The sequence below is a fragment of the Aspergillus foveolatus genome (genome assembly GCF_047715535.1).
Source record: "Aspergillus foveolatus strain CBS 279.81 unplaced genomic scaffold BDW70scaffold_37, whole genome shotgun sequence".
In the NCBI taxonomy this organism is placed as follows: domain Eukaryota; kingdom Fungi; phylum Ascomycota; class Eurotiomycetes; order Eurotiales; family Aspergillaceae; genus Aspergillus; species Aspergillus foveolatus.
Window position 1 is genome coordinate 54092 of NW_027396101.1, and position 13052 is coordinate 67143.

Genomic DNA, 13052 nt, shown 5'->3' on the forward strand with positions numbered 1-13052 from the left:
CTGAAAGCGGTCAGATTCAACTTACCGCCTCAATTTACTTAGATATGTGCAAAAGAAGTCATAGAAGAAACGCAACATCTCTCTTTAATATACCAGTATATGCATACCTTTCCGAAAATCTGTGGAACACTGTCAGCATCTGTCAAGCGTCCAGCAGTCTTATTTCAATTTCAAAGATATACAATGGCTACTAGTGCAGGTAATCTCAGGAACCTATCTTCATATCCTCTATTTACAAACATCCATACTAATATGAACGGACAATCTAGTACAAAAGTTCCGCCCCGTAGTAGTGTCGGGTCCCTCTGGAACTGGCAAATCAACCCTACTCAAGAAGCTCTTCGCCGAGTATCCCGACACCTTCGGCTTCTCTGTTTCTCGTCTGTGAACCCCGCTTTCGCCCAATAATTGGAGTTCTCATAAAGGCAGCGTTTCTGACATACTGTCAGACACAACTAGAGCCCCTCGGCCTGGCGAGCAACATGCCCGTGAGTACTATTTCACAACAAAGGAGGACTTCCTCGACCTAGTGAGCAAAAATGGCTTCATCGAGCATGCCCAGTTCGGCGGCAACTATTACGGGACAAGCGTGCAGGCCGTGAAGGATATCGCGGCGAAAGAAAGGATCTGTATCCTAGACATTGAAATGGAGGTTGGTTGCTGAAATTCATCCTGCGAAGCGAAGTTGTGGAGTCTCTGAGTCAGTAGACTAACGCCTGTACTTGATCCCAAATAGGGGGTGAAGCAAGTGAAGAAAACCGATTTAAACGCGCGGTTCTTATTTCTTGCGCCGCCGTCTGTCGAAGAGCTAGAGAGAAGGTTGCGTAGCCGCGGCACCGAGACAGAAGAGAGCTTGCAAAAACGGTTGACGCAGGCGAAGAACGAGCTTGAGTATGCAAAGCAACCTGGCGCGCACGATAAGGTAATCGTCAACGATGACTTGGAGTCCGCGTACAAGGAATTAAAGGACTATATTGTCGATGGTGGGAATTTTGGATCCGAGGCATAGACGGCGTTGAACTCTTCAAGACAGCAAGTGTAACATCAATGTCACGCTTTTTTGTACAATACCTTTCAAATGCATGTGCCAGTATCGGCTACCATGTATTGAAAAGCGCTAAAGGAGAGTCAAGGATATATTTCCCTTAAACCTGAATATTAAGGAAATTAAGTACATGAAATGACGAGATCGACGCTGATGCTCGCATGCTAGTTCTCTTTTCGGGACGCGCAAAACGAAATAGTAGGAAATTGAGGTAAACCCAGTCATTTTCCCTGTAATGGGAAGAGGATAAAAATAATTATAACGAAAAAAAACAACAACAACCTAGAGTTAAAAAGGGATATCTGTAAGAGCATGCTGAAGGAAGTGGGTGGTGATACGGAGTTCGGAGGTAGAGTATAGAACGAAGCAAATATTCGCGAGGGCTAAAGTCTTGAGTCGTTAGCCTGCCGAGAGTAGCTGGCCCCAGAAGACTAAGCTTTATTTAAATCGGGTTTATTACTCCTCGCCAGCTAGTAGCCGTTCATCGTGACACGCTGCGAGTTGCGGCTTAGTTCCCTGTCAGCGGAGGGACTAATCGGCCGGCTACCGCCAGTGTGACCGCCCGCAGCGCTGCTCTCCTTCAATGCCAGAAGCTGCTTGGCACGGAAGGTCTCGTAATGGATCTGGCTTGTCGTTTCGATAAGATCTTGAAGATGGGTACGGGTAAGGAAGTTCCGCAGTGAAACAAATTCGCAGTGGCTCTCATCCTCCACATTGATAACACCCCAGCGGTTCTGACGCCCACGGACAGGTTGGCCGTTCACGACGATAGTCTTCTCACTTCCAACAACAGCAAAAGGAATGATGTCCTAATATCATTAGACGAGACACTTCAACTGGACGCCACGGAAATTCATACCTTAATGCGGGCATTTACAGCACGTTCCTCATCGTCAAGCTCATCATTGTCGTACGGGTACATCTTGAGGTTGTGGAAGGCAAACTCCTCCTTGATTCGCTCCTTGAACGCCTGGCGTTCTTCGAGGGTGAGCGAATCGGCCTTTGCGATCACAGGCACGACATTGACAACGTCGGACAGCTTCTTCAGAACAACGATATCGATAGGTTTCAGACTTTCAGAGGCAAATAAGTTATTAGCTACGTGTACACAACACATGCCGATAGGACATCTAAACTCACGCATGGCCGGAAGGCTGAATGAAAAACAGACAGCAGTGAATGCGGGTATCTTGGATGTAGCGGTCACGCTGCGCAGTAAGCTCTTTGCGGAGGTATGCCGAGTGCTGGTCCTTGATATATTTCACGATTGGGTCCCAACTAGCGACATGTTAGCCAAAATGAAGTCAAGAAGCAACAGGTGTAGTCTTATACCATCTGTCATTATTGACTTGGTCACCATATCCGGGAGTGTCCACGATGTTGAGTCTGAGACGGACGCCATTCTCCTCAATGACTGTAGGACCGTTAGAGGATGAAGTCGCTGATGGTACGGAACGTCCACCTACTATGGGAAACAGTCTGGATCTCCGTGGTCGACCGTACGGGTTCGTTAGGGGTCAAGCGACCTTTTGAGTCGATGAGGTGCGAGGCGAAGATAGTGTTAATCAGAGTGGATTTCCCAAGACCTGTCTGGCCTGTTCATCGGCTTAGCATCGAGCACATCGGGCCAGCTGGAAGAAGATAGATGGCTCTTACCAACACACATGACATTGAACTGGAAGCCACGCTTCAGCAGCTTCCGTTCAATCTGAGAAGTGATGCTATCGAAACCGACATGGCTCCGCGGGAAGACAGTAGTCGGGGCGGAACTCGTAGTGGCCATGGTGGTGAAGGGGATGAGAAATGTCAAGTAGATAGGTGGTCAATTGTAGGAGTTCAATGCAAAAGGTGCAAGAAACGGGATATAGAAGTGCAGCTCGCAGAGGAAACCTACTTCGGGAAAAAGATCGAGACTTCACCCCAAAGAATCGAGCTGGTCTGGTATCGATCGAGAGGGAGAGAGCAGCCATGATAGACCCCTTTAATTGTTGTCGCAACTCCAGTCAGGGGGGTTCTAGTCCTATTTAGGCATAGCGCCTCTCCAGATCCAAACCCAGCAAACCGAAGGTGTCGGGAAAAGCTTCAATTTGCCAATTTCTGGTAACCGCTGATGCACGTCAGCTCTCGCACCATATCAGTTGCCCAATTTGCGCCGTAACGCCTACGCCTTCCGCAAATTTCTGACAGGATACATAGCCCGCTAAAATGGCTCTGCGACTGCTTTCCTTCGCGCGATCTCCTCAAATACTGCCGCGGTTTTCCAAATCAGCAAGATTTTTCAGCATGGGTGTCTCCTCACAACCTTCAGTTTTATTTTCCGCTGCTCTTCGTCCGGCCGCTTTTACTCTGAACGTACCTGGTGTCTTAACGGACCTATGGGAGTTTGTGCTCCGAGCTGTCCCCAAAAAGAAGACATCCCACATGAAGAAGCGACATAGGCAGATGGCTGGCAAGGCTCTGAAGGACGTCAAGAACCTCAACACCTGCCCCGCATGTGGACAAATTAAACGCTCTCATGTCCTATGCCAACACTGCGTTGAAAGTAAGTTTTACATGCTTTCGTGATTTTGAACTGTCTGACCGGATTTTCATTTAGATATCAAGAAACAATGGGGTAAAACTCAATTGGCGTGAAGTGTAGCTATTCGTTTGAAAACGGGGTGACGATAAATCAAGAAATGTCAAGGTTGAACCCATGACCAGGTTGTATTTGTATAGATATCACATGTATGCGGTGCATGACTTTTCGGCGTTTGGATTAGCAATGGGATTTTGCGATGTACTGATATATGGATCTCGAATGAAGAACATTTTGGCCAAGTGGCGAAATCTATTGTCGACTGAGCAGCTTTTTAGAATCTCCTTACTCAACTCGGTGACCGAATACAAATTGAGTAAATCAAGAGGGCAACAGCACGTCAATTACAACCGCACCTTTCCATTTATGCTCGTTGACGGTCACCAGGTTGCAAGATTAGAAGTCAGAATATGGCATTATCATTCATAATGTAGTTAGCTTTCACTTCAGTGCCTCAATGAATAGCCTGCGCATCCTTTTCAAGAAAGCGCCAAAGTCGCGGTCCTCATTCAATATGTCTAACTCCCGGTCCAAATATTCCCTATTCAGCTTGGGGCGTGAATGGAATACTTCATAGTCGCGGCTGGAGGTGCCAAGTTCAAACCATGCTTCAGCCTCCCAATCCTTCTCCAGCAGATGACTATAAACGAACTTCAACCGATCTTCTCTACCCGCACCTTCAATTCGTAAGCACAAATAATCTTGCCAAAATTCAAGCTCCGGAACGTTTAGACGCGCCTGTGCGTCAAGATAGCGAGAGTGGGTTTTCTGCGCTTCCAGTTTTTGATTGATGGCTTTCTGTGTTTCCTCAATCTGTTGCTTCAGCCGATCGCGTTTCGTGAGACGGGAGTCACGTTCTAATGTGACAGATGAAACGGCAGCGTGCATTTCGGCGGCTTCCGCGGCCTCTTTCTGAAGGGTCTGTTCGTGGGTTTGTGATTTAAGATTGAGAATTTCAATGTCTCGTTGCCTCATCCGTTCATCCTCTGTCCAACACTTTATTAGAACTACCTTTTCTCTATATTTTTCAATAACGATCATTAGAAACCCACCTTGTAGCTCAGCTAGGCCAATCTTAAACTGATTCCTCTCTTCCAGAACTTGCTTCCTGCCGCGTTCGATAAATGCATCAAACTGTGCTGTAAACTGGGCCATGCGACTGCGCAATTCCTCAAACCCAAAGTTGATGCTAGGAAGCGAGTCGGCCATTGAGGGCGCTGTTGCAGAAGCCAGAGGGGGCCGCATACCGCTTGTCGAAAGTGATGGATCAAATGAGGACATGCTTAGTACTGGAAACTTGTAGTAGAGTCTGGGGTGCGAGACCTAGGATCGATTACGAGCAAAAACAGTCGCCTTAATAAAGCAGAAAGCGATAATGACATTGACAAGAAGTTGCTCTGTTGTTTGTTGTTGCGCCGCAACCAGAAGGCTTGGCGGTCCGCCGCGGACAAATTTAGGTGCAGAAAAAGTCACAGGATCCAACTTGATTAACACTTCGGCGTCCATATGACTTCATCCTAGACATCTGCACCAAAGGAGATGCAGTTGACAGCTGCACCGCGAAGACATCAGTTTGCGGCCTGCTTACATTCCCTCCTGCTATCACGGGATCTTGCTTAGGAGACTTGTCAGTTCTCGATATGCTTGCTGGGTCGGAACTTCTGTGCAGGGCCAGACTCAGAGATAGACCCAATGGATGAAAATGTGCCGAAGTCACTGCACTATGGGCACTTAGGAAAGCCTGTCTATCACCCGGACACCCGGTCGTGGGAGTTTTTGCGGACTCTGGTTCATCGTAAGTTGCCTGAGATATTCTTATCAGTTACATTACTGACAACTCGAAAAGCGCCGCGCATATCATTTACCGGGGTGACCAAAACCACTGTACAATCTCCTATAATATCAGTTGAACAATTTTCAACAATAAAACGGTCGATATTGTCTCGGGATTATCCTGAGCTTGTTGCAGGCTACGGCCTTGCTCACAGTGAAACAGTTTCACATACCATCACAGCAGCAAGCAGAGCATGTAACACTTTGGTGTCCGCGCTTCTTGACTTTGGGCGTGCAGTGGATTTTGATATTGACTCGTCAGGACGCCGAGCGGTCCCCATCGTGGCATTTGCGTCTGGAGAATGCGGCAATACCATTTCCTTACGGACAATAGCCCACGATACGGTAGAACTGGAGCAAGTGACGCCGACTCAGTTGCGTGTTCCAACGATTGGAGATTATGATCATATTGAATGGCACGTGGATGGAGCGCCTATTCGACAGATCTGCTTTTCCAATGCCCCAGAGGAGAGAGCTACGTTTATGGCGGTTCGCTTCTCCTCTACGTTCGTATTCAGGCCACTCTATCGCAGAACCCCCGTCTCAGTTCCCATTCAGCGAGCCAACAATGATGTGGTTCTTGATCATCAGGTTTCTCGACTCGATCCAAATTTCTTGTTGGAGATATCAACGTCGCACACTGGAGGCGCCGCTCACGCAGACGTGAAATTCAATCCCTGGAACCCAAGCCAGCTTGCTATCGTTGATGAGGATGGTAACTGGGGTGTTTGGGAGTTACGCAATCAGCACAAGCGTAACAAGGACAACTGGGTCGCCTCACGTGTGACTTCGGGTACTCTTCCATGGGCTGGTATTGAAGATCAAAACGCAGGAGCACATGCCCGACATGACGGATGGCTAGCTATTGAGTGGGCTGTGAATGGAAATCATCTTATTGTCTGTGACAGAAGATGCTCCATGCTCTACCGAATGGAGGAGAACCGGGCGTATCCCTGTTCGATGGAGCTCAGCTTCAATAGGCCATCCGAATGGATCCTAGGCATCAGAAGGAGTACCCGTAATCCATCGCACATGTTCATTCTCACGACTTCCCAACTCGTCTGGTTTGAGGTTATTCCAGCTTCGATTCCCGTCGATGATGATATAGGGCTCTCACTATCGTCGCGTCTCTCCTGGCGTCATTTTCGCGATTCAGACGACACGACGCTACAGTTGGCTTCATTGACAGTAAATGATGGTGAGAATTTCGACCCCATCGGAAAATTTTCTTTCCTTGATACTGATTAGATTTTACCGAAGATTTCTACCTAGTGTTGTTTTCTAAGCTCAATCACTTTGTGCTAGCCTTTTATTGCTCTGAACCACCTGAGTGTATGCGTGATTCAGCGACTGCTCTTGATCCATTCATTCTACATGTTCCAGCGACATCCGTCCGTACAGAAGATTTTGAGGCTCTTTCGATGGACGCACACTTCTCCACACTTGTCTTCAAAGAAATCACTCCCACAGCTATGGATTATCAGCATTTGGACTGCGGCTTGAGTTTCGTCAAGGTCTTTGCAGTAGATTCAAGCCTTCGTGTTCAGGAATCATTGTACTCAAGACCTTCGACTAGTGGTCTTAGAACCGAGCGTTTGCATGCTAGCGACATTTTACGAGTCAAAAATCTCCGCCATGCTGGATCGCAGAAGAAGGTGATACACTCTAGGAGTGGGTTTATAGTTGATGACTTGGACGAACCCGTGTGTGATGATAAATTGTCAGACCTTGGAATTGGCAGTATAGCCCAGTTGGCAAACCCGCAATTCACGCTTGATTACACACATATTTACACGATAGCGATTGGAATTCAGAACATACTGCCGCAGGACGGTCAAATTACTACGGAGTGCAGTTTCCAGAGCCTGATTCAGGAAATGGGACAGAAAATCGCTGGTCATGTTTCCTTCCAAGGTCCTACTTGCCAGACAGTGTATGTCACATCTCGTATCCTAAAACAACGACAGCAACTTACTAAGAAATAATCAGGCTTGAATCCTTGCGGAAGTCACCTACACTAGATGATATCGACCAGAACGCTCAAGATTTAGCTGCCTTTGTCTTTCAAGCTGAGTCAGACCGTTCAGTGCTCGGGAATCAAGCCAGGTTCCTTATACAGCCATACGATTCGTTCGGCGCGCGGTCGACCCAGCAAGGAAAACCAATTGGGACTTCGAAGTTGAACCTGATTGCTATATATGATCGACTGGTTAATCATTGGCTCATCGACTTGCCTTCTGACGTACCCGGACGAGCTAGGATCACAAAAGAGAAGGCTATTCGGCAGCTTGTAGCCGATATTGTGCTTTCCCAGATTATCTCGGTACCTCAAAAAGAAGCGGCTGAGTCTATCACGAAAAAAGATGTGACATCGTCCGCTTATTCTAGCAGTGGCCTGATCACCCTATCGGGACTCAACGATGAGAAATCCTCTTATGGGGCACTGTTGAGTTCCGCTGACGAGAGCGTCCTGTCGCAGACAGATACCGTAGCCGCGCAAAGCTCTACGCTAGGGGACTCGGTATTACCCGAGCGCCAGACGGACCAGCGGCCAACTTTCAAAGTATTATCATCCTACACAAGGTACAACAAAACAAGACCGATTTCTCGAAGTGCGGAACGCGTACTCAACCACTGGAAACCGGGACTCGATCCAGCCTCATATCTACTAGCATCCGAAGGGTCACAACTGGTTGCCAAGAACAAGGTCTCAAAAGGTAAATCGCGGAAGAATGTTTCACAGACTTTAAAGAAAATCAGTCATGATTCTCCTATGCCGCCTCTCGTTTCTTCCCCTGTACCTGCTGTTAGAGGAGCCTGGGGTAGCCAGCCGGAAACAGGCCAGCCGCCCATAATACGTTTTCAAGGCAGCCAGCTTACAGATGATGTTCCTATGACTCAAGTCGAGCGGGGAGTATTTGGGAGTCGTGAGGCAAGCAGAAAAGGTGGGATCAAGGCGAAGAAGAAGAAACGAGCAGCAGGGTTCTAAAGCCACCCTGCTACCCCTTCCAAGTTCATTGTTCTGGGCTTATTCTGGAATACCTTTGTATCACGAAATCTACATTTCTTCTTGGCTTATATTGATGGCGTATAATGATATTGTACACAAATGATTCGATCAGACATGCACCACAACCCCATCTCAATATTCAACCATGCATGGTTCGATGAGTTGATAGCTGGGTTCTATGAGCCATCTGTGCGTTGTCCCCTGTTAAAAGACGTAAGCACCAAACAGTATAAAAACCACTGCTACTCATTCAAATAGTACAAACGACGGTGTGATTCAAACTCGAAATAGCAGGCCTCAGTTTCACCTACATATCTTAATATAAATCTATCCTTCCGTCCCGCGTCTCCACTTGGCCAAACTGCGTCGTTGTCCAAAACACCAGCAAACTCACCACATCTTCTGACACTTCAACCCCTACACTCCAGACCAATGTCTGACCAGGAGCATCATTACAAATTTAACGTGAGCATGAGCTGCGGCGGCTGCTCCGGTGCCGTCGAGCGTGTCCTCAAGAAGCTAGATGGTTAGTAAATGAGTGCCCCTCTCCCCCCTCGTTTTCGTCACCGCACCCTAAACAAACCCCAAGAATCATACATACTGTCACTGCATCACCGGTCGAAATTCTGACAATCAGTCTACATTAGGCGTTAAATCATTTGACGTGAACCTCGACTCTCAGACAGCAAGCGTTGTCACCGATGCCTCTGTGCCGTACGAGACGGTTCTCGCGACGATCAAAAAGACTGGGAAGACCGTGAATGCCGGAGAAGCTGACGGCGAGGCCAAGGATGTCTGATTTTTATGATTGCCTAGATATAACAGTGGGATCCGACAGCTATGGTGGAATGGGTGAAACTGTTTAATAAGCGGTCGATATGGACATATTCGTGAAACTATGACAGGAGGCATACAGACGCCACACAATCATAGGGTATATTGCACTTGATAAAAGGATGTTGTCTTTGTATTTCCTTCTAGTAGATAAATGCAAAATCCTTACGTCCGGGCAGCAGCAGAAACAGCGCATACCATGCTCGCTGGGTATCATAATATATACAATAGGTAACAATGTCCAAGAAATGAACAGAAACAGCGTCAACAACTCCTCACAATGAAAACCTCAATCCACAGTCATGACAGCACAGCCCTCAGATAGTGAATATGGTGTAATTTCTCGCCTAGCATGCGCTGGGAAGTGTCGTTCCAAAAATGGGGCGTGCTGATGGAATTCGTACGCTGTCCTAAGCATGAAATGAGCCATAATTCTCGCTGTGGTCTCCGTTTGCCAATAAGAACATAGCGAAAAATCGGGTGGGATTATGTCAAGTGCCTATGAGAATTGGGTTCTTGTTTTGGTCATACCGTGAAGGGACAACGGTGTTCTTGGGTTGTCTTCGATCCTGATAAACAGAGGGCGGCGTCCTGACCCGCCTGCCGTCCTGGTGTCCTGGAACTTGACTGCTGATCGCTGGATCTTGCTGTAGATGTGTTTTACCCAGGAAGTCAATGTGAGGTCGACCGCGAGGCGGCATTGATGCCAGGTTGTCTGACGGAACACGCCGATGATGGACATCGTGTAGCCTGGCATTAACTGGTTGGGATAGGTTTTGCATCATGTGCCTGGAAGGATGCGAACGAGCCGGCCTATACCCCGATGTTCCAGGATCCCCATGGCCAACGGCACGGACAAATCCATCGGCATGAAGTCTGTGGCTTTCCTCTCCCGGTTTGGGGAGCATGGGATTGTTGCCCCGCCATACAGGCTCTAACCAAGTACCCGTCGTCCCTAGTGTTCTCATTTCAGCGCCATCATGGACCTGAATGTTGTGAGATACACGGTGCTCTGGTAAGTCTGACAAATGAGGCTGCAAATTCCTATCATAGCCGTTACTGCCGGCTGCGGTAAATCTCGTGTCAGTCGCGGTGCGAGCCTGAACTGGAGATCTATCATACGCGGCCTGGGTGTTAACAAGATGATTGTAGGAAGATTGCTGGCCATCGTAAGCTTTGATCAATCCAGAATGTGCGAGTGTATGTTGCTCGCGATCAAAGCGAGCGGTAGTGCTAAAAGAGTCATGGCCAATGCCTTGCTCATGTTGTGCGATACGACGCGCCTCAGTTGGGGAAACAAATGGCCTACGGACATGGGGACCACTCTGGACAAAAGGCCGGGCATACCGAGTTCCTGGGTGAGTGCTCAAAAAAGGAGGTCCAGAAGGAGACAAGGGTTTTTCCATTAAAGTTGGCTCGTGGTATGCCAAACGCCGTCTTTTGGATATGTGGTCTTGACCCACAGGTTCCTGAAAAGTACGACTTGGAAGGTCATGGTGCACCTGGCGGTGTGGTGTTACTGAGCGAAAGGTGAAAGCTCCAGACATCCTCTTAGTAAGGTGCTCTATATGGCCACTATTTGGGCGTTTGATTTCCACCGGAAGAGGATTCTCGATGGAAGGAAGCACGTGGTCCTGTGGTTTCACATTCCTGTTTTGTAAGTGCACCTGTGGCCGATGTGGCAGTCTTAGACCGTTGCCATTTCTTTCAAGGCTTTCTTTTGGTCCGCTCACAAAAACAGGACCATTTGGAAGGTCAGGCTGTTGAAACAAGTGCCTCATAGGTTCAGGCTTAGGTGCTCTCTCCAGCGGGAAAGGGGGACTGAATGGGGCAAGGACGTCTCTCCTCTTCTCCGGCATTCTGTCCAGAGGGTGCATTTCATAAAGCTCGTCCAAAGTTAGCACAGCTGAGTTGTTCGGATAGGGCTCTCTCTGAAACTGTTTCAAGCGAGGCAAAGGTGCAGAACTTACACAGTGCTCTGCCACAGTGTTAAGCGGGGGCCGACTCAAGTTCTTAGCGACTGCTCTTTGATTAGATGGGGCAATTGGGGCAACAGAGGAGTGGCGCGGGTGAATAGGTCGGCGTGAGAGCGCCTCCCTGCCAAGTCCGAGGGTTTCCTGCGAGGGCTCTCCAGTAGCAGAATATGAAGTTGGGTGATGACCGGCACCGCTGGCCATGTTCCTGTACCTATTGATGGCACGGTCCCAAGCTTGGTACCTGCTGAATCCGCGACGGTCAGCCCTGATTTTTTTAGGAGCTTCGGGAACGAAGCGAAAGCCTGGGGCGGCTTCGTCTTCAGAATTCTCTACTTGTGCGTCCCTAACAGCGCGGCTGCCTTGATGGACAGGTCTCATCTGGAGTTCCTCAATAACGGGATTGCTGGAAATGATTTCCACGCTGGTCTCTCGACCATGAACTTGCTGTGGCTCTCCTTCATTGTCACTATCGTCATCATCTGATATGACGATAACTTCCCGGAACACATCCTCAAGAACCGTTTTGCCATTTTCATCATCACCCCTCCATTCCACTAGCTTGGCAAGAGTTGGCTGTTCCACGGCTGCTCTTGCTTCATGGAAAGAAGTAGTTTTGAGGAGGCGATCATAATCTGTATAGATGTGCCGAATATGGGCGACAACCGCCAACTGTGCTCGGCGGGCGAGGGGTAGTTCGACGGCTGTACCTACTTTTCGTTGACCCTAAGTCTAGTCAGCAGCTATTGCGCTCAGCATATCCGTTCCCCTAGCGGCAGTTTCAACCTTTTGGAATGCGGTTTTGATAATTTGGTTGAGGTCGTTGTCAGGAATATTTGGAAAAAGATCCTTGAGAACATCCCTTGCTTCTGTGTTTATAGTAATCTGAGAATCTGAGTCAGTGAGTTTGCGACTAGCCTCGTGGCCCCTGATACTGTGGGGTGCCACAGCCTTCCCAGTTTCTGTGAGATATAGACCATGATTTATACACACGTCCGCAACAACAGCGCTTGGGAAGTGATAGCCAATACGATGGACATGCTGCGAGAGGCCGTGAGTGTGAAGATGGGGGGTCGTCTAAAGAAAGTGAAAAAGCGTTAGAGAGAAAGGTAACAAAATGGCATGACGGCAGAATGGAAAAATTGGGCGCCCCGCGCGGGGGATGGAAGTTTGACATACAGAAACCGCGTACACTTTAAGTCCATCTCTTCGACAGCGCTCCTTGCAAGTTGTGGTGAAGAAAGGATCGCCTGCCGATATGAATGTATAACCTGGAGGCGCTTTGGCTTCAAAGGATATCTGCCATGTGTCAAAAATGCCGACTCGAATCCCTAAGGTAACGGCATACCACACTCCGGAGCTTCTTCTTTTCTTGCGTAACGGATTCGAGAATCACCTTATGCTTCCGCGCTTTTCGTCTTGCGATCAAGCCTGGGCTCCGCCTGGCAAGTACCGAGCCAGACCTTCGAGGTACTCGAGTCATAGCGTCGACATTCAATGATCTCAGGCGACTAATAAGGACATATTTTGAACCTCATGACGTCGTTGCGGGCGTATACTGCGATGTATAAGGTGAAGTATAAAACGAAGATTAAGGAGCATGAAGAAGACCAGCAAGAAGAGTTCAGTGGTTGATTGGCAGAACCGTTAGGTTAGCTGAACCATCACCGCGTATGTAGAGCGGCAGCGGCTGTAAGAAAGCGTGTAGATCGACAATCACTCCTCCGCGAAATTCCTATCCTTATCTGAAACTCGTCTCGCAAAGAAATCTTATGACAT

At 48.3% G+C, this 13052-nt stretch overlaps 7 protein-coding genes across 7 annotated transcripts; 4 read left to right on the top strand and 3 right to left on the bottom strand.

The window, feature by feature from the left end:
- BDW70DRAFT_78598 (guanylate kinase) lies at positions 1–1262 on the top strand. The gene is made up of 4 exons (XM_073744846.1): positions 1–199; positions 270–380; positions 450–652; positions 737–1262. Exons 1-4 carry the CDS (start codon positions 100–102, stop codon positions 1007–1009), a joined length of 687 nt encoding a protein of 228 aa, XP_073594371.1. The 5' UTR covers positions 1–99; the 3' UTR covers positions 1010–1262.
- A 253-nt stretch (positions 1263–1515) lies between these two features.
- aspD (septin aspD) lies at positions 1516–2828 on the bottom strand (the record flags this gene model as incomplete). The annotated part of the gene is made up of 6 exons (XM_073739298.1): positions 1516–1854; positions 1905–2118; positions 2186–2323; positions 2378–2459; positions 2512–2640; positions 2702–2828. 6 exons carry the CDS (start codon positions 2826–2828, stop codon positions 1516–1518), a joined length of 1029 nt encoding a protein of 342 aa, XP_073594372.1.
- Positions 2829–3146: 318 nt separating this feature from the next.
- BDW70DRAFT_139501 (bL32 family ribosomal protein) lies at positions 3147–3900 on the top strand. Its single transcript, XM_073737395.1, has 2 exons — positions 3147–3587; positions 3642–3900. The coding sequence occupies exons 1-2, from the start codon at positions 3251–3253 to the stop codon at positions 3677–3679; spliced, it is 375 nt and encodes a 124-aa protein (XP_073594373.1). The 5' UTR covers positions 3147–3250; the 3' UTR covers positions 3680–3900.
- A 127-nt stretch (positions 3901–4027) lies between these two features.
- BDW70DRAFT_78684 (kinetochore Spc25 family protein) lies at positions 4028–5125 on the bottom strand. The gene is made up of 2 exons (XM_073744849.1): positions 4676–5125; positions 4028–4609 (listed from the first exon to the last, which is right to left on the bottom strand). The coding sequence occupies exons 1-2, from the start codon at positions 4902–4904 to the stop codon at positions 4065–4067; spliced, it is 774 nt and encodes a 257-aa protein (XP_073594374.1). The 5' UTR covers positions 4905–5125; the 3' UTR covers positions 4028–4064.
- Positions 5126–5129: 4 nt separating this feature from the next.
- On the top strand, positions 5130–8719 carry BDW70DRAFT_139504 (uncharacterized protein). Its single transcript, XM_073737396.1, has 4 exons — positions 5130–5418; positions 5470–6654; positions 6717–7389; positions 7446–8719. Exons 1-4 carry the CDS (start codon positions 5316–5318, stop codon positions 8443–8445), a joined length of 2961 nt encoding a protein of 986 aa, XP_073594375.1. The 5' UTR covers positions 5130–5315; the 3' UTR covers positions 8446–8719.
- BDW70DRAFT_78698 (copper metallochaperone ATX1) lies at positions 8687–9297 on the top strand. The gene is made up of 2 exons (XM_073744850.1): positions 8687–8992; positions 9114–9297. Exons 1-2 carry the CDS (start codon positions 8899–8901, stop codon positions 9263–9265), a joined length of 246 nt encoding a protein of 81 aa, XP_073594376.1. The 5' UTR covers positions 8687–8898; the 3' UTR covers positions 9266–9297.
- Positions 9298–9791: 494 nt separating this feature from the next.
- Positions 9792–12756, bottom strand: BDW70DRAFT_151473 (DUF2293 domain-containing protein; the record flags this gene model as incomplete). Its single annotated transcript, XM_073739299.1, has 5 exons — positions 9792–11237; positions 11271–11999; positions 12060–12350; positions 12453–12572; positions 12622–12756. 5 exons carry the CDS (start codon positions 12754–12756, stop codon positions 9792–9794), a joined length of 2721 nt encoding a protein of 906 aa, XP_073594377.1.
- Between the last annotated feature and the right edge of the window lie 296 nt (positions 12757–13052).

What these genes read in the sequence shown, in the direction of transcription:
- BDW70DRAFT_78598 (XM_073744846.1), top strand. Translation starts at nt 100, where the DNA reads ATGCATACCTTTCCGAAAATCTGTGGAACACTGTCAGCATCTGTCAAG. An exon ending in TACAATGGCTACTAGTGCAG is followed by an intron (nt 200 to 269) that starts GTAATCTCAGGA and finishes CGGACAATCTAG; the next exon opens with TACAAAAGTTCCGCCCCGTA. An exon ending in TCCTAGACATTGAAATGGAG is followed by an intron (nt 653 to 736) that starts GTTGGTTGCTGA and finishes GATCCCAAATAG; the next exon opens with GGGGTGAAGCAAGTGAAGAA.
- BDW70DRAFT_139501 (XM_073737395.1), top strand. Translation starts at nt 3,251, where the DNA reads ATGGCTCTGCGACTGCTTTCCTTCGCGCGATCTCCTCAAATACTGCCG. An exon ending in ATGCCAACACTGCGTTGAAA is followed by an intron (nt 3,588 to 3,641) that starts GTAAGTTTTACA and finishes ATTTTCATTTAG; the next exon opens with ATATCAAGAAACAATGGGGT.
- BDW70DRAFT_78684 (XM_073744849.1), bottom strand. Translation starts at nt 4,904, where the DNA reads ATGTCCTCATTTGATCCATCACTTTCGACAAGCGGTATGCGGCCCCCT. An exon ending in TGGCCTAGCTGAGCTACAAG is followed by an intron (nt 4,610 to 4,675) that starts GTGGGTTTCTAA and finishes AGTGTTGGACAG; the next exon opens with AGGATGAACGGATGAGGCAA.
- BDW70DRAFT_139504 (XM_073737396.1), top strand. Translation starts at nt 5,316, where the DNA reads ATGGATGAAAATGTGCCGAAGTCACTGCACTATGGGCACTTAGGAAAG. An exon ending in TTCATTGACAGTAAATGATG is followed by an intron (nt 6,655 to 6,716) that starts GTGAGAATTTCG and finishes ATTTTACCGAAG; the next exon opens with ATTTCTACCTAGTGTTGTTT. An exon ending in GGTCCTACTTGCCAGACAGT is followed by an intron (nt 7,390 to 7,445) that starts GTATGTCACATC and finishes AGAAATAATCAG; the next exon opens with GCTTGAATCCTTGCGGAAGT.
- BDW70DRAFT_78698 (XM_073744850.1), top strand. Translation starts at nt 8,899, where the DNA reads ATGTCTGACCAGGAGCATCATTACAAATTTAACGTGAGCATGAGCTGC. An exon ending in TGTCCTCAAGAAGCTAGATG is followed by an intron (nt 8,993 to 9,113) that starts GTTAGTAAATGA and finishes AGTCTACATTAG; the next exon opens with GCGTTAAATCATTTGACGTG.